Source organism: Lichenostomus cassidix, chromosome 2, assembly GCF_008360975.1.
Source record: "Lichenostomus cassidix isolate B80296 chromosome 2, HeHo_3.0, whole genome shotgun sequence".
NCBI lineage: Eukaryota > Metazoa > Chordata > Aves > Passeriformes > Meliphagidae > Lichenostomus > Lichenostomus cassidix.
In genome coordinates this window covers 152,238,276-152,262,568 of record NC_139482.1, presented here as the reverse complement: position 1 = coordinate 152,262,568, position 24,293 = coordinate 152,238,276, and the positions used below count along the sequence as shown (strand labels likewise).

The 24,293-nt window shown below is 58.9% G+C and overlaps 2 protein-coding genes and 2 long non-coding RNA genes across 15 annotated transcripts; 3 read left to right on the top strand and 1 right to left on the bottom strand.

Annotated features, from left to right (window-relative positions):
* The first annotated feature begins 1,409 nt into the window (after positions 1-1,409).
* On the top strand, positions 1,410-6,344 carry LOC146442657 (GPI-anchor transamidase component GPAA1-like). Of its 8 annotated transcripts, XR_014850326.1 has the most exons (4): positions 2,520-2,570; positions 3,140-3,211; positions 3,317-3,484; positions 6,101-6,238. XR_014850326.1 is itself a non-coding variant. In XM_085053897.1 (3 exons), exons 1-3 carry the CDS (start codon positions 1,633-1,635, stop codon positions 6,342-6,344), a joined length of 633 nt encoding a protein of 210 aa, XP_084910023.1. In that variant the 5' UTR covers positions 1,410-1,632. The 8 variants fall into 8 exon arrangements, 6 of the variants coding, with proteins under 6 accessions (XP_084910023.1, XP_084910026.1, XP_084910025.1 ...); XM_085053897.1 differs by lacking the exons at positions 2,520-2,570; positions 3,140-3,211 and adding an exon at positions 1,410-1,853 and having other exon boundaries at positions 6,101-6,344; XM_085053900.1 differs by lacking the exons at positions 2,520-2,570; positions 3,140-3,211 and adding an exon at positions 2,076-2,149 and having other exon boundaries at positions 6,101-6,344.
* LOC146442658 (uncharacterized) lies at positions 4,406-5,303 on the top strand. The gene is made up of 3 exons (XR_014850333.1): positions 4,406-4,478; positions 4,559-4,662; positions 5,289-5,303. It is a non-coding gene; the product is annotated as an uncharacterized LOC146442658 (long non-coding RNA).
* On the bottom strand, positions 6,062-8,160 carry LOC146442656 (uncharacterized). Of its 5 annotated transcripts, none has more exons than XR_014850332.1 (4): positions 8,076-8,160; positions 7,736-7,916; positions 7,080-7,659; positions 6,062-6,854 (listed from the first exon to the last, which is right to left on the bottom strand). It is a non-coding gene; the product is annotated as an uncharacterized LOC146442656 (long non-coding RNA). The 5 variants fall into 5 exon arrangements; XR_014850330.1 differs by lacking the exon at positions 8,076-8,160 and adding an exon at positions 7,928-8,016 and having other exon boundaries at positions 7,736-7,891; XR_014850331.1 differs by lacking the exon at positions 8,076-8,160 and having other exon boundaries at positions 7,736-7,804; positions 7,848-7,906.
* A 753-nt stretch (positions 8,161-8,913) lies between these two features.
* On the top strand, positions 8,914-23,352 carry LOC146442655 (cytochrome c1, heme protein, mitochondrial-like). The gene is made up of 7 exons (XM_085053896.1): positions 8,914-9,090; positions 12,714-12,907; positions 15,757-15,883; positions 17,154-17,311; positions 20,356-20,516; positions 22,561-22,661; positions 23,119-23,352. Exons 1-7 carry the CDS (start codon positions 8,965-8,967, stop codon positions 23,221-23,223), a joined length of 972 nt encoding a protein of 323 aa, XP_084910022.1. The 5' UTR covers positions 8,914-8,964; the 3' UTR covers positions 23,224-23,352.
* Positions 23,353-24,293: the final 941 nt, after the last annotated feature.

Here is a 24,293-nt window from a genome sequence, read left to right as displayed (position 1 = left end):
AAAATACCCCAAAATCACCCCAAAATCACCCCAAAACTACCCCAAAACTACCCCAAAAATCACCCCAAAATCACCCCAAAATTACCCCAAATCCATCCTGGGACCCCAAAATCACCCCAAAACCACCCTGGGACCCCAAATCCTGATCCTGGCACCCCAAAACCATCCCAAAATTACCCCAAAAACACCCCAAAACCACCCTGGGACCCCAAAAAATCATCTTGGGACCCCAAAAAAATCACCTCGGGACCCCAAATCCTGACCCCTGGGACCCCAAAACCAGCATGGGACCCCAAATCCTCAGCCCAGGGACCCCAATCCTCCCTTCTGGGACCCCAATCCTCACGTTTGAGACCCCAGTTTTCACCCCTGGGTCCCCAATCTTCCCCTCTGGGTCCCCAATCCTGACCCCGATGTCCCCAATGTCCCCCCTCTGTCCTCAATGTCCCCTCTGTCCCCAGCCCCGGGGCAGCCTGCTCTGGCTGGTGCCCCCCGTGCTGATGTCCCCAATGTCCCCAATGTCCCCAGTGTCCCCTGTGTCCCCAATGTCCCCAGTATCCCCAATGTCCCCAATGTCCCCAATGTCCCCAATATCCCCAATGTCCCCAGTGTCCCCCCATGTCCCCAGCCTCACGGCTCTCTGCTCTGGCTGGTGTCCCCAGTGTCCCCTGTGTCCCCTGTGTCCCCAATGTCCCCAGTATCCCCAATGTCCCCAATGTCCCCAATGTCCCCAATATCCCCAATGTCCCCAATGTCCCCAATGTCCCCAGTGTCCCCCCATGTCCCCAGCCTCACGGCTCTCTGCTCTGGCTGGTGTCCCCAGTGTCCCCAATGTCCCTCTGTGTCCCCAATGTCCCCAGTATCCCCAATATTCCCAATGTCCCCAATGTCCCCAATGTCACTCTGTCCCCAGCCCCGTGGCAGTGTCCTGTGGCTGGTCCCCCCCGTGCTGGTCTCGGTGGCTGATGTCCCCAATGTCCCCAATGTCCCCAATGTCCCGCTCTGTCCCCAGCCCCACGGCTCTCTCCTGTGGCTGGTGTCCCCAATGTCCCCAATGTCCCTCTGTGTCCCCACTGTCTCCAATATCTCCAGTGTCCCCAATGTCCCCAATGTCACTCTGTCCCCAGCCCCGCGGCTCTCTCCTGTGGCTGGTCCCCCCCGTTCTGGTGTCAGTGGCCGCTGGCACTGCTGGGGCTGCTGTCCCCAATGTCACCTTTGTTGTCCCCAGCCCCGCGGCAGTGTCCTGTGGCTGGTCCCCCCCGTGCTGGTGTCAGTGGCTGCTGTCCCCAATGTCCCCAATGTCACCTCTGTTGTCCCCAGCCCCGTGGCAGTGTCCTGTGGCTGGTCCCCCCCGTGCTGGTCTCGGTGGCTGATGTCCCCAATGTCACTCTGTCCCCAGCCCCGCGGCTCTCTGCTGTGGCTGATGTCCCCAATGTCCCCAATGTCCCTCTGTCCCCAGCCCCGTGGCTCTCTGCTCTGGCTGGTCCCCCCCGTGCTGGTCTCGGTGGCCGCTGGCACTGCTGCTGTCCCCAATGTCCCCAATGTCACTCTGTCCCCAGCCCCGTGGCTCTCTGCTCTGGCTGGTCCCCCCCGTGCTGGTCTCGGTGGCCGCTGGCACTGCTGCTGTCCCCAATGTCCCCAATGTCACTCTGTCCCCAGCCCCGTGGCTCTCTGCTCTGGTTGGTCCCCCCCGTGCTGGTGTCAGTAGCCGCTGGCACTGCGCTGTACCTGCTGCCGGTCAGAGGTCAGGCTGTGGCCACTCAGCACTTCCCGGTGGGCGAGGCTGAGGCTGTGGTGTTGGCTCTGATCGGGATCTATGTGGCTGGGATGGCTCTGCCCCACAGCACTCACAGGTATATGGGATTTATGGGTTTATTTGGGGTTTTTATGGGGTTTATGGGGTGTTTGGGGTGTGTGGTGTTGGCACTGATCGGGATCTATGTGGCTGGGATGGCTCTGCCCCATAGCACTCACAGGTATATGGGATTTGGGGTTTATTTGGGGTTTATGGGATTTATTTGGGGTGTTTATGGGGTTTATGGGGTGTTTATGGGGTTTATGGGGTGTTTATGGGGTGTTTGGGGTGTGTGGTGTTGGCACTGATCGGGATTTATGTGGCTGGGATGGCTCTGCCCCACAGCACTCACAGGTATATGGGATTTATGGGATTTATGGGATTTGTGGGGTTTATTTGGGGTGTTTATGGGGTGTTTATGGGGTGTTTGGGGTCTCTTTGGGGTGTTTGGGGTGTGTGGTGTTGGCTCTGATCGGGATCTATGTGGCTGGGATGGCTCTGCCCCACAGCACTCACAGGTATATGGGATTTGGGGTGTTTATGGGGTTTATTTGGGGTGTTTATGGGGTGTTTGGGGTGTGTGGTGTTGGCACTGATCGGGATCTATGTGGCTGGGATGGCTCTGCCCCACAGCACTCACAGGTATGGGATTTATGGGTTTATTTGGGGTGTTTATGGGGTTTATGGGGTGTTTGGGGTCTATTTGGGGTGTTTGGGGTCAGGCACTGATTGGGATCTATGTGGCTGGGATGGCTCTGCCCCATAGCACACACAGGTATGGGGGATTTATGGGGTTTGGAGGTTTATTTGGGGTTTTTATGGGATTTATGGGGTGTTTGGTGTCTGTGATGTTGGCACTGATCGGGATCTACGTGGCTGGGATGGCTCTGCCCCACAGCACACGCGGGTATATGGGATTTATGGGGTTTGTGGGGTCTTTATGGGATTTATGGGGTTTGTGGGGTCTTTATGGGATTTATGGGGTTTGGGGTCTGTTTGGGGTCTATTTGGGGTGTTTGGGGTCAGGCTCCGATTGGGATTGACATGGCCGGGATGGCTCTGCCCCACAGCACACACAGGTATAGGGGATTTGGGGTCCCTAAAAGGGTTTGAGGTCCCTAAAGGGCTGTTTGGGGTGTCTGGGGCCTGTTTGGGGTTTTTTGGGGTCCCTAAAAGGGGCTTAGGGGGCTTTGGGTGCCCCTTGGGGTCTCTGGGGTTCTGTTGACCATCAGAACTCAGTGGGGCTGAGTGACCCCAAAGCTGGTGAGCACTGGGGACACTGGGGGTGACACCAAGTGACACTGAGTGACCCCAAGGTGACCCCAGCTGTCCCTGTGTCCCCAGGGCACTGTCCGGCAGTGGCCAGCGGGGCTGGGTGACCCTGGGTGACCCTGGATGACCCTGGGTGACCCTGGGGTCTGTCCCCAAAGTGACCCCAGGGGTCTCAGGGTGTCCCTGGGTGACCCTGGGTGACCCTGGGGTGTGTCCCCAAGGTGACCCCAGGTGTCACTCTGTCCCCAGGGCTCTGTCCGGCGGTGGCCAGCGGGGCTGGATGACCCTCAAGCTGGTGGCCCTGCTGGCCTTGGCTTTGCTGCTCACCTGCCTGGCTTTGCTCAACTTCTCCTTGGGCTTCCTGCTGGCTGTCACCTTAGTGCCACCTGCGGCCGCCGTGAGACCGGGGGGACACAGGTGAGACACCTGGGGGGACAGGTGAGACACCTGGGGACAGGTGAGACCTGGGGGGACAGGTGAGACAGCTGGGAGTGACCTTAGTGCCACCTGCGGCCGCCGTGAGACTGGGGGGACACAGGTGAGACACCTAGGGACAGGTGAGATACCTGGGGGGGACAGGTGAGATACCTGGGGGGGACAGGTGAGACACCTTAGGGACAGGTGAGACAGCTGGGGCAGGTGAGACAGCTTGGGGACAGGTGAGACAGCTTGGGGACAGGTGAGACATCTTGGGGACAGGTGAGACACCTGAGGGGACAGGTGAGACCTGGGAGGACAGGTGAGATAGCTGGGGACAGGTGAGACATCTTGGGGACAGGTGAGACATCTTGGGGACAGGTGAGACCTGGGGGACAGGTGAGGCAGCTTGGGGACAGGTGAGACACCTGGGGGGGACAGGTGAGACACCTGGCAGTGACCTTATTGCCACCTGCGGCCGCCGTGAGACCGGGGGGGACACAGGTGAGACACCTGGGACAGGTGAGATACCTGGGGGGACAGGTGAGACACCTTAGGGACAGGTGAGACAGCTGGGGACAGGTGAGACACCTGGGGGGACACAGGTGAGACAGCTTGGGGACAGGTGAGACACCTGGGACAGGTGAGATACCTGAGGGGACAGGTGAGACAGCTGGCTGTCACCTTAGTGCCACCTGCGGCCGCCGTGAGACCGGGGGGGACACAGGTGAGACACCTGGGGGACACAGGTGAGACAGCTGGGGACACAGGTGAGAGAGCTGGGGACACAGGTGAGACACCTGGGGACAGGTGAGACACCTGGGGGACAGGTGAGACCAGGGGGACACAGGTGAGACACTTTAGGGACAGGTGAGACACCTGGGGGGGACAGGTGAGACACCTGGGGACAGGTGAGACACCTGGGAGTGACCTTAGTGCCACCTGCGGCCGCCGTGAGACCAGGGGGACACAGGTGAGACACTTGGGGGGACAGGTGAGACACTTGGGGACAGGGGAGACACCTGAGGGGACAGGTGAGACACCTTAGGGACAGGTGAGACAGACTGGGGACAGGTGAGATAGCTGGGGACAGGTGAGACCTAGGGACAACAAGTGACCACCCTGGGGGTCTCTGCATGGTTCCTGGGGCTCTCTGGGTGGTTCCTGAGTGTCCCTAGGTGTCCCTGTGTGTCCCTGGGGGTCTCAGGTGACCCTGGGGGTCTCTAACTCCCCCTCCCCTCTCCAGACTCCCCCTGGCCTGCTCCTGATCCTGACCACCCCAGGGGTCTTTCTGTTCCTGGGGGTCTCAGGTGTCCCAGGGTGGTTCCTAGGTGTCCCTAGGGGTCTCAGGTGTCCCTGGGGGTCTCTAACTCCCCCTCCCTGTTCCAGACTCCCCCTGGCCCTGCTGCTGGTGCTGACCACCCCGGGGGTCTCTCTGTTCCTGGGGGTCTCAGGGGGTCTCTGGGTGACCCTGGGGGTCTCTAACTCCCCCTCCCCTCTCCAGGCTCCCCCTGGCTCTGCTCCTGGTGCTGACCACGCCGGGGGTGTCTCTGTTCCTGGGTATCCCTAGGTGGTTCCTGGGGGTCTCAGGTGTCCCTGGGGGTCTCAGGTGTCCCAGGGTGGTTCCTAGGTGTCCCTGGGGGTCTCAGGTCACCCTGGGGGTCTCTAACTGCCCCTCCCCACTCCAGACTCCCCCTGGCCCTGCTCCTGGTGCTGACCACGCCGGGGGTGTCTCTGTTCCTGGGGGTCTCAGAATGTTCCTGGGGGTCTCTGGGTGGTTCCTGGGGGTCTCAGGTGTTCCTAGGTGATTCCTGGGTGGTCTCTGGGTGGTCCCTGGGGGTCTCAGGTGTCCCTGGGGGTCTCTAACTCCCCCTCCCCATTCCAGACTCCCCCTGGCCCTGCTCCTGGTGCTGACCACCCCGGGGGTCTCTCTCTTCCTGGGGGTCTCTGGGTGGTTCCTGGGGGTCTCAGGTGTCTCTAACTCCCCCTCCCCTCTCCAGGCTCCTCCTGGCCCTGCTCCTGATCCTGACCACCCCGGGGGTCTCTCTGTTCCTGGGGGTCTCAGAATGTTCCTGGGGGTCTCTGGGTGTTCCTGGGGGTCCCAGGTGACCCTGGGGGTCTCTAACTGCCCCTCCCCTCTCCAGGCTCCCCCTGGCTCTGCTCCTGGTGCTGACCACTCCGGGGGTGTCTGTTCCTGGGGGTCCCTGAGGGTCTCAGAATGTTCCTGGGGGTCTCTGGGTGGTTCCTGGGGGTCTCAGGTGTTCCTGGGGGTCTCAGGTGTCCCAGGGTGGTTCCTAGGTGTCCCTAGGGGTCTCAGGTGACCCTGGGGGTCTCTAACTCCCCCTCCCCACTCCAGACTCCCCCTGGCTCTGCTCCTGATCCTGACCACCCCGGGGGTCTCTCTGTTCCTGGGGGTCTCAGAATGTTCCTGGGGGTCTCTGGGTAGTTCCTGGGGGTCTCAGGTGACCCTGGGGGTCTCTAACTCCCCCTCCCCTCTCCAGACTCCCCCTGGCTCTCCTCCTGGTGCTGACCACTCCGGGGGTGTCTCTGTTCCTGGGGTTCTCTGGGTGGTTCCTGGGGGTCTCAGGTGTCTCTAACTGCCCCTCCCCTCTCCAGACTCCCCCTGGCTCTCCTCCTGGTGCTGACCACGCCGGGGGTCACTCTGTTCCTGGCCGTGCTGCTGGAGCGGGAGCTGCTGGAGGCTCCGGCGGGGCTGGGCGAGGCGTGGCAGCGATTCCTGGCGGCGCTGGGCCAGGGGCTGCTGCAGGACCACCTGTACGGAGCCCACCTGAGCCCCCTGCTCGCCCTGGGGGCGTACCCCTGCTGGCTGCTGCTCTGGAACGTGCTCTTCTGGAAGTGATGGACATGGGATGGACACATGGACATGGGATGGACATATGGACACACGGACACCTCACCTGTACGGAGCCCACCTGAGCCCCCTGCTCGCCCTGGGCGCCTACCCCTGCTGGCTGCTGCTCTGGAACGTGCTCTTCTGGAAGTGAGGGACACAGGATGGACATGGGATGGACATGGGATGGACATATGGACATGGATGGACATATGGACCCACGGACACCTCACCTGTACGGAGCCCACCTGAGCCCCCTGCTCGCCCTGGGGGCGTATCCCTGCTGGCTGCTGCTCTGGAACGTGCTCTTCTGGAAGTGAGGGACATGGGATGGACATGGATGGACATGGGATGGACATATGGACATGGATGGACATATGGACACACGGACACCTCACCTGTACAGAGCCCACCTGAGCCCCTGCTGGCTGCTGCTCTGGAACGTGCTCTTCTGGAAGTGAGGGACACGGGATGGACATGGATGGACACGGGATGGACACACGGACACCTGAGCCTCACCTGTACGGAGCCCACCTGAGCCCCCTGCTCGCCCTGGGCGCCTACCCCTGCTGGCTGCTGCTCTGGAACGTGCTCTTCTGGAAGTGATGGACATGGATGGACATGGGATGGACACGGGATGGACATGGATGGACATGGGATGGACACACAGACACGGGATGGACACAGGAGGGACACACAGACACGGGATGGACATGGATGGACACATGGACATGGGATGGACACAGGGTAGACACACAGACATGGGATGGACATATGGACACGGGATGGACACTCAGACACAGGATGGACACAGGAGGGACACATGGACATAGGATGGACACGGGATGGACATGGGATGGACACATGGGTACGGGATGGACACACAGACACAGGGTGGACATGGGATGGACACATGGACATGGGGTGGACACAGACATGGGATGGACACCGGGTGGACACACGGACACAGGATGGACATATGCACATGGGATGGACACGGGATGGACATGAGGTGGACACACAGACACAGGGTGGACACACATGGGATGGGATGGACATATGGACATGGGATGGACATATGGACACGGGATGGACATGGGATGGACACGGGATGGACATATGGACACAGGATGGACACACAGACACGGGATGGACATACGGACACAGGATGGACACTCAGACAGATGCCCAGCAGGGACAATGCCAAGGACAGTCCCACAGAGGGAACACCAGGACAGTGACAGCCCTGGAGTGACCCAGGGATGGACCAACGGACAGAGCCTCGGGTGGACCTCCAGATGGACCTCCAGACCCATGGACGGACCTATGGACAGAGCTCCAGATGGACCACCAGACCTATGGACAGACCCACTGGCAGACCCCCAAATTGACCTCCAGACCCATGGACTGACCCTCAGATGGACTTAGGGACAGAACCATGGATGGACCTCCAGACCCATGGACTGACCCTCAGATGGACCTATGGATAGACCCACGGATGGACCACCAGACCCACGGATGGACCCATGGACAGACCCCCAAATGGACCTCCAGACCTATGGACAGACCCACATACTGACCCTCAGGTGGACCTATGGACAGATCCCTGGATGGACCCATGGACAGAGCTCCAGATGGACCACCAGACCCACGGACAGACCAACGGACAGACCAACGGACAGACCAACGGACAGACCAACGGACAGACCCCCAGATGGACCTCCAGACCCCCAGACTGACCGCTGTCCCCCCAGACTCACAGAGCTCATTCCCATTCCCAGTCTGGTGTCACCAGGAAGTCCCAAACTGCCATCCCTGTGTCCCCAAGGACGGTGGGAGGGGGCGTGGCTTCTGAGCAGGGGGCGTGGCTATAACAGGGCGTGGCTTTAAAGGGGTGTGGCTTCATACAGTGGGCATGGTTTATGAAGGGGCGTGGCTTTATGGCTGTATAATAGCATGTGGTTTCAATAAAGGGCGTGGTTTTATATTATGGGCGTGGTTTGGAGGCACTAAGGGGCGTGGTTTACGTAATGGGTGTGGTTTGGGGTCCCTAAGGGGCGTGGTTTGTGTTGGGGGCGTGGTTTCTGTAGTGGGCGTGGTTTGGGTGCATTCTGGGGCGTGGTTTATATAATGGGCGTGGTTTGGGCGCACTAAGGGGCGTGGCTTATGCAATGGGCGTGGTTTGGGTGCACGAAGGGGCGTGGTTTATATGATGGGCAGGTCTGTATGCACTAAGGGGCGTGGTTTGTGTTAGGGGCGTGGCTTGGGCTCACTAAGGGGGCGTGACCTGTGTCAGGGGCATGGATTATGTAATGGGCGTGGTTTGGAGGCACTAAGGGGAGTGGTCTGTGTAGTGGGCGTGGTTTGGGAGCACTAAGGGGCGTGGTTTACGCAGTGGGCGTGGTTTGGTAGCACTTGGGCGTGGTTTATGTGGTGGGCGTGGTTTGAGAGCACTAAGGGGGCGTGGTTTACGCAGTGGGCGTGGCTTACCCAGGCGCACTTCCCCCTCCCGCCACCAGGCGGCGCCGCAATAAAACCCTCCTCCTCCTCGCGTGTGCGCGATGACGTCACTCCCGCCGTCCCTCGCGTCACTTCCGGGGCGTCGCGGCGCGTCCCCTCGACCTCGGCGATGGCGGCGCTGCGGGGCCTGCGGGGCCTGCCGGGGCTGCGGCACCTCCCGAGCCCGCCCGGGCCCGGCCTGCCTCCCCGCGCGCTGCTGCGGCCACGGGGCGGCGCGGAGAGCGGCCACGCTGCGGTCAGTGCGCCCGGGGGCAGGGGAAGGTCACGGCGGGCGGCGGGGCGAGAGGCCGGGAGTGTGCCCTCAGAGAGCGAGGGATTGTCCCCTCAGATAGCCCGGGATTGTCCCCTCAGAGAGCAAGGGATTGTCCCCTCAGAGAGCGAGGGATTGTCCCCTCAGGGAGCAAGGGATTGTCCCCTCGGATAGCCCGGGATTGTCCCCTCAGAGAGCAAGGGATTGTCCCTTTAGATAGCCCGGGATTGTCCCCTCAGGGAGCAAGGGATTGTCCCCTCGGATAGCCCGGGATTGTCCCTTCAGATAGCCCGGGATTGTCCCCTCAGATAGCCCGGGATTGTCCCTTTAGATAGCCCGGGATTGTCCCCTCAGGGAGCAAGGGATTGTCCCCTCGGATAGCCCGGGATTGTCCCCTCGGATAGCCCGGGATTGTCCCTTTAGATAGCCCGGGATTGTCCCCTCAGAGAGCGAGGGATTGTCCCTTTAGATAGCCCGGGATTGTCCCCTCAGAGAGCGAGGGATTGTCCCCTCAGAGAGCGAGGCAGTGTCCCCTCGGAGAGCGAGGGATTGTCCCGTCAGATATCCCGGGATTGTCCCCTCAGATAGCCCGGCATTGTCCCCTCAGAGAGCAAGGGATTGTCCCCTCAGATATCCTGGGATTGTCCCCTCAGAGAGCCCGGCATTGTCCCCTCGGATAGCCCGGGATTGTCCCCTCGGATAGCCCGGGATTGTCCCCTGACAGAGCACGGGATTGTCCCCTCGGATAGCCCGGGATTGTCCCCTCAGATATCCCGTGATTGTCCCTTTAGATAGCCCGGGATTGTCCCCTCAGATAGCCCGGGATTGTCCCCTCAGAGAGCAAGGGATTGTCCCTTCAGGTACCCCGGGATTGTCCCCTCGGATAGCCCGGGATTGTCCCTTCAGAGAGCCCGGGATTGTCCCCTCAGATATCCCGGGATTGTCCCCTCAGATAGCCCGGGATTGTCCCCTCGGATAGCCCGGGATTGTCGCTTTAGATAGCCCGGGATTGTCCCCTCGGATAGCCCGGGATTGTCCCTTCAGAGAGCCCGGGATTGTCCCTTCAGATAGCCCGGGATTGTCCCTTTAGATAGCCCGGGATTGTCCCCTCGGATAGCCCGGGATTGTCCCTTCAGAGAGCCCGGGATTGTCCCTTTAGATAGCCCGGGATTGTCCCCTCAGAGAGCAAGGGATTGTCCCCTCAGAGAGCCCGGGATTGTCCCCTCGGATAGCCCGGGATTGTCGCTTTAGATAGCCCGGGATTGTCCCCTCGGATAGCCCGGGATTGTCCCTTTAGATAGCCCGGGATTGTCCCCTCGGATAGCCCGGGATTGTCCCCTCAGATAGCCCGGGATTGTCCCCTCAGAGAGCAAGGGATTGTCCCCTCGGATATCCCGGGATTGTCCCCTCAGATAGCCAGGGATTGTCCCCTCAGATAGCCCGGGATTGTCCCTTCAGATAGCCCGGGATTGTCCCTTCAGATAGCCCGGGATTGTCCCCTCAGAGAGCAAGGGATTGTCCCCTCAGAGAGCAAGGGATTGTCCCCTCAGAGAGCCCGGGATTGTCCCTTCAGATGGCCAGGGATTGTCCCCTCAGAGAGCAAGGGATTGTCCCTTCAGATAGCCCGGGATTGTCCCCTCAGAGAGCCCGGGATTGTCCCCTCAGAGAGCCCGGGATTGTCTCGTTACCTCCCCGGTGTATCCGGTACACACCAAGCCCTATCCGAGCTCTCCGGTTCCTCTCCCGTTACCTCCCCCGGTGTATCCGGTACACCTCAAATCCCTCCCGAGCTCTCCGGTTCCTTTCCCGTTACCTCCCGCGGTGCTCCCGGTTTCCCCGGTGATTGCTCTCCGATCATTCCGGTGTCCCCGTTGTCCCCGCGTATCCTCGGTATTCCCGATAGCGTCTGGATCCTCCCGGGATTCCCGATACTCCCGGGTTTCCCGATCCCGGTATTCCTGATATTCCCGATCCCAGTATTTCCGGTATTCCAGTTATTTCCGATATTCCCGGGCGTCCTATCGATATTCCCGGTTTTTCCGATGTTCCCGTTGTTCCCGGTATCCTCTCGATATTCCCGGTTTTCCCGTTCCGGGTATTCCCAATATTCCCGATACTCCCGAAATTCCCGGTTTTCCCGATATTCCCGGGTATACTCTCCATATTCCCGATATTCCCATTCCCGTTATTCCCGCTGGTTCTCCCCTTCACGCCCCCCTCCTCGGAGCCCCCATTGCTCACGTTCCCCCCGATCTCGGCGTCACCGGTATCACCCCAGGTGTCCCTAAATCCTTCCCGGTGTCACCTCAGGTGTCCCTGTCACCCCCAGGTGTCCCTGTCACCCACAAGTGTCCCCACAGGTGTCTCTGTCCTCATTACCGGGCCGTTCCTGGTCCCAGGGATGACTCCCTGTCCCTGTCACCCCTACACCCACGATGTCCCCCCAGGTGTCACCCTAATTCCCCCTCAATGTCCCCGCAGGTGTCCCTGTCCTCGTTCCCCGGCTGTTCCCAATCCCGGGGGTGGCTCTCTGTCCCCGTGTCCCCTCTGTCACCCCTAACTCCCCCTCAGTGTCCCCGCAGGTGTCCCTGTCCCCTTTCCTATCCGGTCCCGGGGGTGGCTCTCTGTCCCTGTCACCCCCAGGTGTCCCTGTCACCTCTGACCCGTGATGTCCCCGCAGGTGTCCCTGTCCTCGTTCCCTGGCCATTCCTGGTCCCGGTGGGCTCTGATGGCACTCGGGGTCCTGGTCAGGGGTGGCTCTCTGTCCCTGTTACCCCTGTCACCCCCAGATGTCCCTGTCACCCTCAGGTGTCCCTGTCACCCCCAGGTGTCACCCTAACCCCCTGATGTCCCCGCAGGTGTCCCTGTCCTCGTTCCCTGGCCGCTCCCGGTCCCGGCGGGCCCTGATGGCTCTCAGGGTCCTGGTCAGGGGTGGCTCTCTGTCCCTGTTACCCCTGTCACCCCAGGTGTCCCTGTCACCCCCAGGTGTCACCCTAACCCCCTCAATGTCCCCTCCAGGTGTCCCTGTCCTCGTTCCCCGGCCGTTCCCGGTCCCGGGGATGGCTCTCTGTCCCTGTCACCTCTGACCTCTGATGTCCCCTCCAGGTGTCCCTGTCCTCGTTGCCCGGCCGCTCGTGGTCCCGGCGGGCTCTGATGGCCCTGGGGGTGCTGGTCGGCGGTGGCTCGCTAGCACTGTCCCTAACTCCCCCCAGGTGTCCCTGTCACCCCCAGGTGTCCCTAACTCCCCCTCAATGTCCCTCCAGGTGTCCCTGTCCTCGTTCCCCGGCCGCTCGCGGTCCCGGCGGGCTCTGATGGCTCTCGGGGTCCTGGTCAGGGGTGGCTCTCTGTCCCTGTCACCCCTGTCACCCCCAGATGTCCCTGTCACCCCCAGGTGTCCCTGTCACCCCCAGGTGTCCCTAACTCCCCATGATGTCCCCGCAGGTGTCCCTGTCCTCATTACTCGGCCACTCCCGGTCCCAGCAGGTTCTGATGGCACTGGGGGGTGCTGGTCGGCGGTGGCTCTCTGTCTCTGTCCCTGTCCCCCCTGTCACCTCCAGGTGTCCCTAACATCCCCAGGTGTCACCCTAACCCCCTGATGTCCCCTCCAGGTGTCCCTGTCCTCGTTGCCCGGCCGCTCGCGGTCCCGGCGGGCTCTGATGGCCCTGGGGGTGCTGGTGGGCGGTGGCTCGCTGGCACTGTCCCTGTCCCTCGGCAGTCCCCTGAGCGCAGGGGAGCTGGAGCTGCATCCCCCCAACTTCCCCTGGAGCCACAGCGGGGCGCTGTCCTCCCTGGACCACGCCAGGTAAGGGGCTTGGGGGCTTGGGGGTCCTGGTTTGGGGGTCCTGGGGAGGGTTTGGGGGTCCTGGACCACCCAGGTAATGGGGTTTAGGGGTTTTGGGGTCCTGGGGTTTGGGAGTCCTGGGGGTTTGGAGGGTCCTGGGCCACACCAGGTAATGGGGAGAGGGGTTGGGTTTAGGGTATTTATGGGGTCCTGGACCACGCCAGGTAAGGGCTTTGGGGGGATTTGGGGGGATTTGGGGGGTTTGGGGGATTTAGGACATCCTGAGGGGGTCCTGGACCACTCCAGGTAATGGGGAGGGGGTTTGGGGTTTAGGGGAGTTTTGGGGTTTGGGGTGTCCTGGACCACGCCAGGTAATGGGGTTTAGGGGGATTTGGGGGATTTGGGCGTCCTGGGCCACGCCAGGTAGTGGGGAGGGGTTTGGGGGGCATAGGGGGTCCTGGGGTGGTTTGGGGGTCCTGAACCACGCCAGGTAATGGGGAGGGGGTTTGGGGGCATTTAGGGGCATTTTGGGCATCCTGAGGAGGTCCTGGACCACCAAGTAATGGGGAGAGGGGTTTGGGGACTTTGGGGGATGGGTCCTGGACCATGCCAGGTAATGGGGCTGGGGGCGTTTAGGGGTCCTGGGGGGCTTTTGTGGGCATTTAGAGGGCTTAGGGGGTCCTGGACCACGCCAGGTAATGGGGAGAGGGGTTTTGGGGACTTTGGGGGACTTGAGGGTCCTGGCTCACTCCAGGTAATGGGAGGGGGAGTTTGGGGGGCTTTTGGGAGTTTTGGGCATTTAGGGCATCCTGAGGGGGTAATGGGGAGGGGATTTGGGGGCATTTAGGGGTCCTGGACCACGCCAGGTAATGGGGTTTAGGGGGCTTGGGGGCTGGGGGTCCTAGGGGTATTTAGGGGTCCTGAGATGGTCCTGGACCATACCAGGTAATGGGGAGGGGGGTTTCGGGGGTCCTGGGTGGAATTTGGGGGCATTTAGGGGGTCCTGGACCACTCCAGGTAATGGGGTGGGGGGCCTGGGGGGTCCTGGGGCATTTTTGGGGGCATTTAGGGGGTCCAGATGAACTTTTGGGGCCGTTTAGGGGGTCCTGGGGTGGTCTGGGGGTCCTGTGACATCTGACCCCTCCTGCCCTTGCCCCCCAATGTCCAGTGAGGCTTCCAGGTGGGATTTTGGGGTTTTTTTTGGGGTTTCTAACCCCACCCTGTGTTCCCAAGTGTGCACAGGGGGGGCAGGTGGAGCCCCAGGTGTGTTTAGGGTTATTTTGGGGTTTTTTGGGGCTTTTTTGGGGTCTCTGTTTCCCCCCAGGGTGCACAGGGGGGCCAGGTGTGTCCCCAGGTGTGTTTGGGGTTTTTTTGGGGTTTTTTGGGGTCTCTCTCTCACAGTGTGCATAGGGAGTCTAGGTGTGTCCCCAGGTGTGTTTGGGGTTATTTTGGGGTTTTTTTTGGGTTTTTTGGGGTCTCTAACCCCACCCTGTGTCCCCCCAGTGTGCACAGGATGGCCAGGTGTGTCCCCAGGTGTGTTTGGGGTTATTTTGGGTTTTTTTGAGGTTTTTTGGGGTCTCTCTCTCACAGTGTGCATAGGGAGTCCAGGTGTGTCTCCAGGTGTGTTTGGGGTTATTTTGGGGTTATTTTGGGGTCTCTGTTTCCCCCCAGTGTGCACAGGGGGTCCAGGTGTGCCCCCAGGTGTGTTTGGGGTTATTTTGGGGTTTTTTGGGGTCTTTTTGGGGTCTCTAACCCCACCCTGTGTCCCCACAATGTGCATAGGGAGTCCAGGTGTGCCCCCAGGTGTGTTTGGGGTTATTTTGGGATTATTTTGGGTTTATATTTTGGGGTCTCTCTTTCTCACAGCGTGGATAGGGAGTCCAGGTGTGTCCCCAGGTGTGTTTGGGGTTATTTTGGGGTTTTTTTGGGTTTTTTGCGGTCTCTAACCCCACCCTGTGTCCCCCCAGTGTGCACAGGGGGCCAAGTGTGCTCCCAGGTGTGTTTTGGGTTATTTTGGGATCATTTTGGGGTTTCTGTCCCTACTGTGTCTTCAGAGGGTTCCAGGTGTATTACCAGGTGTTTTTGGGGTTATTTTGGGATATTTTGGGTAATTTTGGGGTTATTTCTCTCTCAGTGTCTGCAGAGGGTTCCAGGTGTATCTCCAGGTGTATTTTGGGGTTATTTTGGGATATTTTGGGTAATTTTGGGGTTATTTCTCTCTCAGTGTCTGCAGAGGGTTCCAGGTGTACCGCCAGGTGTATTTGGGTTATTTTGGGGTAATTTTGGGTTATTTTGGGGTTATATTTTGGGATTTCTGTCTCTTGGTGTCTGCAGAGGGTTCCAGGTGTATCGCCAGGTGTTTTTGGTGTTATTTTGGGATATTTTGGGTAATTTTGGGGTTATTTCTCTCACAGTGTCCTCAGAGGGTTCCAGGTGTATCGCCAGGTGTATTTTGGGTTATTTTGGTTATATTTTGGGTAATTTTGGGGTTATTTCTCTCTCAGTGTCTGCCGAGGGTTCCAGGTGTATCACCAGGTGTGTTTTGGGTTATTTTGGGATATTTTGGGATATTTTAGGTTATATTTTGGGGTTTCTGTCCCCACAGTGTGCGCCGAGGGTTCCAGGTGTGCCGCCAGGTGTGTTTGGGGTTATTTTGGGATATTTTAGGTTACATTTTTGGGATTTTTCTGTCCCACAGTGTTCGCCGAGGGTTCCAGGTGTACTGCCAGGTGTATTTTGGGGTTAATTTGGGGTTTTTTGGGATTTCTCTCTCTCGCAGTGTGCGCCGAGGGTTCCAGGTGTACCGCCAGGTGTGTTTTGGGTTATTTTGGGGTAATTTTGGGTAATTTTGGGGTCTCTCTGTCCCACAGTGTTCGCCGAGGGTTCCAGGTGTACCGCCAGGTGTGCTCTGCCTGTCACTCCATGGAGTTTGTGGCCTTCAGGAACCTCATTGGTGTCACTCACACCGAGGCTGAGGCCAAGGCGCTGGCCGAGGAGGTGAGAGCCTGGGGACACTGTCACCTGCTGTGTCACCTGCTGCTGTCCCCAGTGTCCCACTGTCACCTCCTGCTGTCACCTGCTGCCACCCCCAGTGTCCCATTGTCACCTTCTGCTGTCCCCAGTGTCCCACTGTCACCCCTAGTGTCCCTCTGTCACCTCCTGCTGTCCCCACTGTTATCTCCTGCTGTCACCTTCTGCCACCCCCAGTGGCACTGTCACCTCGTGCTGTCACTTCCTGCAGTCCTGCTGTGTCCTCCTGCTGTCCCCATGGTCCCACTGTCACCTCCTGCCATCCCCACTGTCACCTCCTGCTGTCCCTACTGTCATCTCCCTGCACCCCCAGTGTCCCACTGTCACCTCCTGCTGTCCCTACTGTCACCTCCTACCATCCTAAGTGTCCCCGTTGTGCCATTCCTAGTGTCCCCACCCTGCTGTCCCCAGCGTCCTGCTGTCACTGTCCTGCCATCCCTGATGTCCTGGTGGCTCTGTCCCAGTGTCCCAGTGTCCCCATGTCCCTGTCCTGTCATTCCCAGTGCCCTGGTGTCACTGTTCTCCCATTCCCAGTGTCCCCATTCCACCATTCTCAGTGTCCCCATGTCTCACCTGTCCCTGTCCTGCCATCTCTGATGTCCTGCTGGCTCTGTCCCAATGTCCCACTGTCCCCATTCTGCCATTTCCAGTGTCCTGCTGTCCCTGTCCTGCCATCCCTGATGTCCTGGTGGCTCCATCCCAGTGTCCCACTGTCCCCATTCTCCCATTCACAATGTCCCCACCTTGCTCTTCCTGATGTCCCACTGTCCCTGTCCTGTCATTCCCAGTGTCCTGCTGTCACTGTTCTCCATTCCCAGTGTCCCCACCTTGCTGTTCCTGATGTCCTGCTGTCACTGAACTGCCACCCCTACTGTCCCTGTGTCCCTGTCCTGCCACCCCTGATACTCTGCTGGCTCTGTCCCAGTGTCCCACCTGTCCCCATGATGTCCCACCTGTCCCCACACTGTCCCACCTGTCCCTATGATATCCCACCTGTCCTCACAATGTCTCATCTGTCCCCATGTCTCACCTGTCCCCATGATGTTCCACCTGTCCCCATGCTGTCCCCACACTGTCCCCATGTGTCTCACCTGTCCCCACGATATCTCACCTGTCCCTACAATGTCCCACCTGTCTCACCTGTCCCACAATGTCCCCACACTGTCCCACCTGTCCCACCTGTCCCACCTGTCCCCACGCTGTCCCCACCTGTCCCAGCTGTGTCACCTGTCCGCAGGTGGAGGTGCAGGACGGCCCAGACGAGAACGGCGAGATGTTCATGCGGCCAGGGAAGATCTCGGATTATTTCCCCAAACCTTATCCCAACCCCGAGGCTGCGCGGGCAGCGAACAACGGGGCACTGCCTCCTGATCTGAGTTACATTGTCAATGCCAGGTGAGCTTTTGGGGTGTTTTTGGGGTGTTTTTGGGGTTTGGGGTCAGTCGGGGTCTGCCAGGGAAGATCTCGGATTATTTCCCCAAACCTTATCCCAACCCCGAGGCTGTGTGGGCAGCGAACAATGGGGCACTGCCTCCTGACCTGAGTTATATTGTCAATGCCAGGTGAGCTTTTGGGGTGATTTTGGGGTTTGAGGTGATTTATGGGGTTTGGGGTGATTTATGGGGTGATTTATGGGGTTTGGGGTCAGCGAATAATGGGGCATTGCCTCCTGACCTGAGTTACATTGTGAACGCCAGGTGAGCTTTTGGGGTGGTTTTGGGGTTTGGGGTGTCCTGGGGTCAGTTTGGGGTGATTTATGGGGTTTGGGGTCAGCCAACAACGGGGCTCTGCCTCCGGATCTCAGCTATATTGTCAATGCCAGGTGAGCTTTTGGGGTGTTTTTGGGGTGGTTTGTGGGGTTTGGGGTCAGGTTGGGGTGTCCTGGGGTCAGTTTGGGGTCACTGAACAACGGGGCATTGCCTCCTGACCTGAGTTATGTTGTCAATGCCAGGTGAGGGATTTAGGGTGATTTATGGGGTGATTTATGGGGTTTAGGATGTCCTGGGGTCAGTTTGAGGTGATTTGGGGTCAGTTTGGGGTGATTTATGGGGTTTGGGGTCAGCGAATAACAGGACACTACCTCCGGATGTCAGCTATATTGTGAACACCAGGTGAGGGATTTGGGGTGATTTATGGGGTGATTTGTGGGGTTCGGGGTGATTTTGGGGTGATTCATGGGGTTTGGGGTCAGTTTGGGGTGATTTATGGGGTTTGGGGTCACTGAACAATGGGGCGCTGCCCCCCAACCTTAGCTACATCGTCAACACCAGGTGACAGAATTTGGGAGTTTTTGGGGTCCTAGGGGTGGTTTGGGGGTCCTGACCCCCCATTCCCACACTGATCCCATTGATCCCATTGATCTCATTGATCCCATTGATCCCATTGATCCCATTGATCCCATTGATCTCATTGATACCATTGATACCATTGATACCATTGATCTGATTGATCCCATTGATCCCATTGATCTCATTGATCTCATTGATCCCACTGATCCCGTTGATCCCATTGATCCCATTGATCCCATTGATCCCATTGATCCCATTGATCTCATTGATCCCATTGATCTCATTCCCGTTTTTCCCAGGCACGGTGGTGAGGATTACGTGTTCTCAGGGTGCTGTAATCCCATTAATTACATTAATTACATTAATTAATCCCATTAATTACATTAATTAATCCCATTTTCAGGCACAGGAGTGAGGATTCCATGTTCTCAGGGTACTGTAATCCCATTAATCCCATTAATCCCATTAATTACATTAATTAATCCCATTTCCAGGCACTGCGATGAGGATTCCGTGTTCCCAGGGTGCTGTAATCCCATTAATCCTGTTAATTACATCAATTAATTAATCCCGCAGGCACGGCAGTGAGGATTCCATGTTCTCAGGGTGCTGTAATCCCGTTAATTACATTAATTAATCCCATTTCCAGGCGTGGTAGTGAGAATAATGTTCTCAGGGTACTGCGATCCCGTTAATCCCATTAATTACATTAATTAATCTCCTATTCCAGGCATGGCGGTGAGGATTACATGTTCTCAGGGTATTGCAATCCCGTTAATTACATTAATTACATTAATTAATCCCATTTCCAGGCACGGCGGTGAGGATTCCATGTTCTCAGGGTACCACGATCCCGTTAATTACATTAATTAATCCCGTTTTTCAGGCACAGCGGTGAGGATTACGTGTTCTCCCTGCTCACTGGGTACTGCGATCCCGTTAATTACGTTGATTACATTAATTAATCCTGTTTTTTCTAGGCACAGCAGTGAGGATTACATGTTATTCCCCCTAACTGATTACTGTGATCCCATTGATCCCATTAATTACATTAATTAATCCCCTATTCCAGGCAAGGTGGTGAGGATTACGTGTTCTCAGGGTACTGTAACTCCATTAATTACATTAATTAATTTAATTTCCGGGCACGGTGGTGAGGATTACGTGTTCTCAGGGTGCTGTAATCCGTTTAATCTCATTAATTAAGTTAATTAACTCCATTTTCCAGGCACGGCGGTGAGGATTCCATGTTCTCAGGGTATTGCGATCCCGTTAATTACATTAATTACATTAATTAATCCCATTTTCCAGGCACGGCGGTGAGGATTCCATGTTCTCAGGGTGCTGTGATCCCATTAATTACATTAATTAATCCCATTTCCAGGCATGGCAGTGAGGATTACATGTTCTCAGGGTACTGTAATCCCATTAATACCATTAATTACATTAATTAATTTATCCCACAGGCACGGCGGTGAGGATTATGTGTTCTCAGGGTGCTGTAATCCCGTTAATTACATTAATTACATTAATTAATCCCGTTTCCAGGCACGGCGGTAAGGATTACATGTTCTCAGGGTATCGCGATCCTGTTAATTACATTAATTACATTAATTAATCCCATTTTTCAGGCACGGCGGTGAGGATTACGTGTTCTCCCTGCTCACTGGTTACTGTGATCCCCCCGCTGGGGTCTCTCTCCGCGAGGGGCTGCACTACAACCCCTATTTCCCATTGACCCCATTAATTAATTACATTAATTAACCCCATTAATTAACCCCCACAGGCACGGCGGTGAGGATTACGTGTTCTCCCTGCTCACTGGTTACTGTGATCACATTAATTACATTAATTAATCCCATTTTTCAGGCACGGCGGTGAGGATTACGTGTTCTCCCTGCTCACGGGTTACTGTGATCCCCCCGCTGGGGTCTCTCTCCGCGAGGGGCTGCACTACAACCCCTATTGCCCATTAATTAACCCCATTAATTACATTAATTAACCCCCACAGGCACGGCGGTGAGGATTACGTGTTCTCTCTGCTCACTGGTTACTGTGATCCCCCTGCTGGGGTCTCTCTCCGCGAGGGGCTGCACTACAACCCCTATTGCCCATTAACCCCATTAATTACATTAATTAATTTAATTTCAGGCACGGCGGTGAGGATTACGTGTTCTCCCTGCTGACGGGTTACTGTGATCCCCCCGCTGGGGTCTCTCTCCGCGAGGGGCTGCACTACAACCCCTATTTCCCCGGCCAGGCCATCGGCATGGCTCCCCCCATCTACGACGAGGTGCTCGAGTACGACGATGGTACGGGAAATTTGGGGGGCTTGGGGGGTCCTGGAGGGGATTTAGGGTGTCCTGGGGGGGATTTGGGGGGTTTGGGGGCTCCTGGAGGGGTCCTAAGGAGATTTGGGGGTCCTGGGGGTCTTAGTGGGAATTTATGGAGTCTTATGGGGAATTTAGGGTGTCCTGGAGGAGATTTGGGGGTCCTGGAGGATTTGGGGGGTTTTGGGGGTCTTAGTGGAATTTGTGGAGTCTTAGGGAGAATTTGGGGGTCCTGGAGGGATTTGAGTGTCCTAGGGAATTTGGGACATCCTGTGGGGGATTTGGGGGTCCTGGGGGTGTCTTAGTGGGAATTTATGGAGTCTTAGGGGGAATTTGGGGGTCCTGGAGGAGATTTGGGGGGTCCTGGAAGGGATTTAGGGGTCCTGGGGGGATTGGGAAGTTTTGGGGTCCTGGTGGAGAATTTGGGGGACTTTGGGGTCCCAGGGGGAATTTGGGGATATTTGGGGGGTCTTAGTGGGAATTTATGGGGTGTTAGGGGGCATTTGGGGTGATCTGAGGGGGTCTGAGGGCATCCTCGAAAGGTCTAAGGGGTCCTGAAGGGGTCTGGAGGGAATTTATGGGGTCTGAGGGGAATTTGGGGTCCTGGAGGAATTTGGGACATCCTGGGGGATTTGGGGGGTCCTGGAGGGGATTTGGGGTGTCCTGGGGAGATTTGGGGGCCCTGGGATTTAGGGGGTCCTGGGGGAACCTGGGGAGTTCTGGAGGGTCCTGGTGGAGAATTTGGGGGACTTTGGGTCCCAGGGGAATTTGGGGATATTTGGGGGGGGTCTTAGGGGGAATTTATGGAGTCTTAGGGGAATTTAGGGGTCCTGGGAGGGATTTGGGAAGTTTTGGGGGTCTGGGGGGTCCTGGGGGATTGGGGTCCTGGAGGTCCTGGAAGGGATTTGGGGGCTTTGGGGGGTCTTAGTGGGAATTTATGGGGTGTTAGAGGGAATTTGGGGGTCCAGGGCTGGTCTAGGGGCATTCTGGAAAGGTCTAAGGGGTCCTGAAGGGGTCTGGAGGGAATTTGGGGATTTTGGGGAAATTTGGGGGATTTAGGGGTCTTAGTGGGAATTTGGGGGATTTTGGGGGTCTTCGGGAATTTGGGCGTCCCAGGGGATTTGGGGGTCCTGGGGGAAATTTGGAGGGTCCTGGGGGGATTTTGGGGGGTCCTGGAAGGGATTTGGGGTTTTTGGGGGGTCTGGGGGTTCCTGGAACCGTCTAGGGGGGTCCTGAAGGGGTCTGGGGGTCTTTGACCACACCAGGAATTAGGGGTGGGGGGCACAGGGTGGTCCAGAGCAGCCTCAACCATTCCACATTTTGGGGGGTCCTGGAGGGTCCTGGGGGTCCCAGTGTGGTCCGTGGGGTTCCCATTAGGGTCTGGGGGGTGTCCGTGGGGGTCTTTGGGGTCCCATTGCAGTCCGTGGGGTTTCTGGGGGTCCCAGAGGTGTCCATGGGGGTCTTGAAGGTGTCCCTGGGGTCCCAGCGGTGTCCCTGAGGGTCTCAGGGGTCCCAGAAGTGTCTGAGGCTCCCAGAGGTGTCCCAGGGGGTCCCAGCGGTGTCCCTGGGGTCTCAGGGGTCCCAGTGGGGTCCATGGGGGTCCAACAGGTGTCCCTGGGGGTCTCGAGGGTCCCAGAGGTGTCCCCGGGGGTCCCAATAGGGTCTGTGGGGTTTCTGGGGGTCCCAGAGGGTCCCAGAGGTGTCCCTGGGGGTCTCAGGGGTCCCAGAGGTGTCCCAGGGGTCCCAGAGGTGTCCCAGAGGTGTCCTTGGGGGTCCCAGAGGTGTCCCTGGGGGTCCCGAGGGTCCCAGAGGTGTCCCTGGGGCTCCCAGAGGTGTCCCAGCAGTGTCCCCGGGGGTCCCAGCGGTGTCCCAGGGGTCCCAGAGGTCCCAGAGATGTCCCAGCAGTGTCCCCGGGGGTCTCGAGGGTCCCAAATGTGTCCCAAGGGTCCCAGCAGTGTCCCCGGGGGTCTCAGGTGTCCCTGGGTGTCCCAGCAGTGTCCCCGGGGGTCTCCCCCTGTCCCCCCAGGCACTCCTGCCACCATGTCCCAGATCGCCAAGGACGTTTGCACCTTCCTGCGCTGGGCGGCCGAGCCGGAGCACGACCACCGCAAGAGGATGGGCCTCAAGGTGGGCGGGGGTCCTGGGGGGTCTGGGGGTGTCCCTGGGGGTCCTGGGGGTCCCTGGGGCTCCTGGGGGGTCCTGGGGGGGTTCTGGGGGTCCCTGGGGGGCTCAGGGGGGCCTCAAGGTAGGTCTGGGGTCCCTGGGGGTGTCCCCGGGGTGTCTGGGGTCCCTGGGGGTGTCCCTGGGAGGTCTGGTTGGGTCTGGGGTCCCGGGAGGGCTCTAGGTGGGGCTGGGGTCCCAGGGGTGGGGCTGGGGGTCCCTGAGGGGCTCTGGGTGGGGCTGGGGGGTCCCTGGGGTCCCTGGTTGGCCCTGGGGGGCCCTGGATGGGTCTGGGGTCCTTGGGGGGGACTCAAGGTGGGTCTGGGGTCCCTGGGGGGGTCCCTGGGGGTTCCCGGGGTGTCCCTGTGGGTCTCAGGGGGTCTCACAGCCCCCCGGGACCCCCCTGACCCCCCATTCCCCCCAGCTGCTGCTGCTCTCGGGGCTGCTGGTGCCTCTGCTGTACTACATGAAGCGACACAAATGGTCTGTGCTCAAGAGCAGGAAGATGGTCTATCGACCCCCCAAGTGAGACCCCCGGCGCTGGGGGAGGCGGGGGGGCTGCCCAGCCCCCCATCTGGGGGTCTCTGCCCCACCTCGGGTGTGGCCTTGGCTCCCGGGGGGTGTGGGGCAGGAATAAAGTCTGGGATTCCACGGGAAAGGGGAGTGGGGCTGAGTCTGTTCAGGTGGGGGGCTGAGTGATGATGTGTGGGGCCAGATGTGGGGCCAGATGTGGGGCTGGATGGTGTTAGTGTGTGTGGCCAGATGTGGGGCTGGAGGATGGTGTGTGGGGCTGGATGTTGGGGTGTGGGGCCAGATGTGGGGCTGGATATGGGGCTGAGTCTGTTTGCGTGTGGGGCTGGATGATGGGGTGTGGGGCTGGATGTTGGGGTGTGGGGCTGGGTGTGGGGCTGGGTGTGGGGCTGGGTGATGGTGTGTGGGGCCAGATGTGGGGCTGGATATGGGGCTGAGTCTGTTTGCGTGTGGGGCTGGATGATGGTGTGTGGGGCTGGATGTTGGGGTGTGGGGCTGGATGTGGGGCTGAGTGATGCTGAGTGTGTGGGGCCAGATGTGGGGCTGGATGATGGTGTGTGGGGCTGGATGTTGGGGTGTGGGGCCAGATGTGGGGCTGGGTGTGGGGCTGGGTGATGGTGTGTGGGGCCAGATGTGGGGCTGGGTGATGTTGGGTGTGTGGAGCCAGATATGGGGCTGGAGGATGGTGTGTGGGGCTGGATGTTGGGGTGTGGGGCTGGATGTGGGGCTGAGTGATGCTGAGTGTGTGGGGCCAGATGTGGGGCTGGAGGATGTTGGTGTGTGGGGCTGGATGTGGGGCTGGATGATGATGTGTGGGGCCAGATGTGGGGCTAGCTGTGTCCCTGGTGTGGGGCCAGATGTGGGGCTGGGTGTGTCCCTGGTGTGGGGCCAGATGTGGGGCTGGGTGATGTTGGGGTGTGGGGCTGAGTGATGTTGGGATGTGGGGCTGGATGTGGGGCTGGGTGTGTCCCTCGTGTGGGGTCAGCCTGGGTGTGGCTGTGTGTGGGGTTTGGTGTGGGGCTGGCTGTGCTCGGGATGTGGGGCTGGACATGGGGCTGTGCCCATGCT

Coding starts and splice junctions, on each gene's coding strand:
- LOC146442657 (XM_085053897.1), top strand. CDS start 1,633: ATGTCCCCAATGTCACTCTGTCCCCAGCCCCGTGGCTCTCTGCTCTGG. Junction 1,854..3,316: donor CTGCCCCACAGCACTCACAG/GTATATGGGATT, acceptor CTCTGTCCCCAG/GGCTCTGTCCGGCGGTGGCC. Junction 3,485..6,100: donor GTGAGACCGGGGGGACACAG/GTGAGACACCTG, acceptor TCCCCTCTCCAG/ACTCCCCCTGGCTCTCCTCC.
- LOC146442655 (XM_085053896.1), top strand. CDS start 8,965: ATGGCGGCGCTGCGGGGCCTGCGGGGCCTGCCGGGGCTGCGGCACCTC. Junction 9,091..12,713: donor CGGAGAGCGGCCACGCTGCG/GTCAGTGCGCCC, acceptor TGTCCCCTCCAG/GTGTCCCTGTCCTCGTTGCC. Junction 12,908..15,756: donor TCCTCCCTGGACCACGCCAG/GTAAGGGGCTTG, acceptor TCTGTCCCACAG/TGTTCGCCGAGGGTTCCAGG.